A 2,321-nucleotide genomic window follows, 5' to 3' on the forward strand; every position below is an offset into this window, starting at 1 on the left:
GTCTCCCCAACCTGCGAAGTCCTGGCGCTCTGCACGGCCTGGTCGTGCACGGTGCGCTTGTGCGCGTACTGCTGGTACTGCTCGTAGTTGAAGGCGGCGCTCGGGTCCAGCGCGGCGGCAGCGGCGGCGGTGGGATCTTGCGGCTGCATGGTGGGGACGGCGCTGCTGCTGGACCGCTCCCGTAACATCATCCAGCCAGACACCACGGCGGAGCCGCCGCGCTGAGTCACGCTGCGGGTCACATCGCCGATCACATCGCTGGTGGACGCACTCACGTCCTCGCTCCTGACCGTCTCAGTGTCTCCATCACTTCCGTGGTCTCAGTCGAGCTCACATCGGTGGACGTAGTCTGCGTGCGACGAGTAGTGGCGCAAATACCGGCGTCAGGTCGCTCACTTCAGTCTCCGTCTCCTCGCTTGTGCTCTTCTCGCGTCGTCGCCTTCATGGTTTTGTCGCGTTGCTGTCTATGACTCCTCGGCCTGGAACACCTCCATCTTCATCAACTCGCCTGGAGCCACACCAGCGTTCTTGCATACGTCGTCAGTCTCCGCCGTTTTGCTCGATGTCGGTGCTCAATCGTGACAGATACTCGTCTGCGCCTCCGTGCCATGCACCTACCTGTCAGCTTCGAGAATAAATTCGCTGACTGCGGTTATATTTCACTTACCCCAAAGGTAATTACCCGCAGGTAAAAAGCATTTTTACCCACTTACCGGGTAAGTAGGGAATTACCCGGGTAAATCCCAACACTACTCCACCGGTAGTTGAGTAAAACTAAACGCCAGAAAGTACGGGGTTCTGCGCAAGTTTGGTCAGAAACGTGTACTTTCTGGTCGTGCGTATGTGAGCTCTCCTGCACGATTTTATATTTTTGGTCCAGAAAGGATTTACGTTTAGTTTACTCAACTACCGGTGGAGATGCTCTTAAGTACTACAAAGTCGTGCTTCGCGCGTTCAAACCTTTTGAAAGTTTTAACCAATGGGATTCGTTTGGCTAGATGTGTCGACGTCAGTCGAAGTTGAACGGGCTAAACGAAAGTAAGTATTACCGACAGTGCCTTTACAAACTAACTGCACACTTAGTTTCGGAGTGTTCCTTTTGTACAAGTATCGTATAGCATAACCCCAAAAGCCAGCGACGATCCGATACCTGCTAAGTTCACAGACTGTTCGCAAGTCGATGCAATGCGAGGGGGGGGGGGTTATGATCTGTCTGTTTCCCTCAATCACGAAAAGTTAAATGCCTTACACAAAATAAAACAGTTGAATGGTTAAGGTACAGTCGGTCCAGGAGGAGATCGACGATATCGACGACTGTCACGGGTGCATTGAGGACTCGGATGAGTTCGTTCGTGCGCGAGCTCGAGGCCGGTAACGTGCACACCGAGCGACGTCGCGGCCGTCCTAGCCGAGATAACCGAGCAGGGCAAGGAGGAGGGGGAACAGCTGAAAGATTCGCGCGCGCGAGCCACCGTCGAGCGCCTTCAAAACCATTCCGCAGTACTCAATTGGGAGCCTCTTCAGCTGACCAAGACTCGTATTGAGATCTGTTGCCTCTTCCCGCACAACGGCGCTTTCGATCGCGTGCGACGGAGGCTCGCGGTTTTCAACTCCAAGTGATGTAAGGTGCTTGCGAGGCGTGGCTCAATATGTATTAGCTATCGTACTTTGAAAAATACAACTTCATGTCCGTCATGCACCGTCAAGACACGCTTTCTGCATTTTATTTATCTTAGCATCCCTCGAAGCTACAAATTTTCACTCGCAGAGAAATTATCATTTCTACCCATCTTGCACGGAAACAAAGTCAATCAGACTCTCTCCGGCGCACCCGAAAAACTTTAACGCCTGCGTTTATCAGAAAGGTATTAGTTTCCGTAAATTGCTGGCGTAACATCCCATATTAAAACAGCCGCGACAGGTAATAACATTTGTTTAGTAAACGTACAACCCAACTGGGATAAATTCGTGTCACACACAGTTTCATGCAATAGAATATCAAGTGAATCCATTTATATTTTGTCACATTTGCATAAATTTTTCGAGGTATTGTGGGTTCTACTCAAAATCCTCTGGATTTTATATCCAGAGTAGCAACGTACCAATGCGCCCATAATTAAATCCCTTTGAATCGGATCAGGTACAAGCTGAATTTGCATTTTAAAAAACTCTTTGCTTATATATCCTGTAAAGATTTATAAAATCTATGCGTGTTGACCCGTCCAGGTATAGGGTTCGTTCAAGCAACACTTACTACAGATAGTACTGTAGATATTAAAATATAATCTGCTATCGGGCTCATTCGAGCAACATGCAATAAA

At 49.5% G+C, this 2,321-nt stretch overlaps 1 protein-coding gene across 1 annotated transcript; it reads left to right on the plus strand.

Moving 5' to 3' along the window:
- Positions 1 to 1,267: 1,267 nt before the first annotated feature.
- PPTG_23756 (hypothetical protein) lies at positions 1,268 to 1,620 on the plus strand (the record flags this gene model as incomplete). Its single annotated transcript, XM_008912814.1, has 2 exons — positions 1,268 to 1,348; positions 1,525 to 1,620. The coding sequence occupies 2 exons, from the start codon at positions 1,268 to 1,270 to the stop codon at positions 1,618 to 1,620; spliced, it is 177 nt and encodes a 58-aa protein (XP_008911062.1).
- Between the last annotated feature and the right edge of the window lie 701 nt (positions 1,621 to 2,321).

Source organism: Phytophthora parasitica, assembly GCF_000247585.1.
Source record: "Phytophthora parasitica INRA-310 unplaced genomic scaffold supercont2.50, whole genome shotgun sequence".
In the NCBI taxonomy this organism is placed as follows: domain Eukaryota; phylum Oomycota; class Peronosporomycetes; order Peronosporales; family Peronosporaceae; genus Phytophthora; species Phytophthora nicotianae.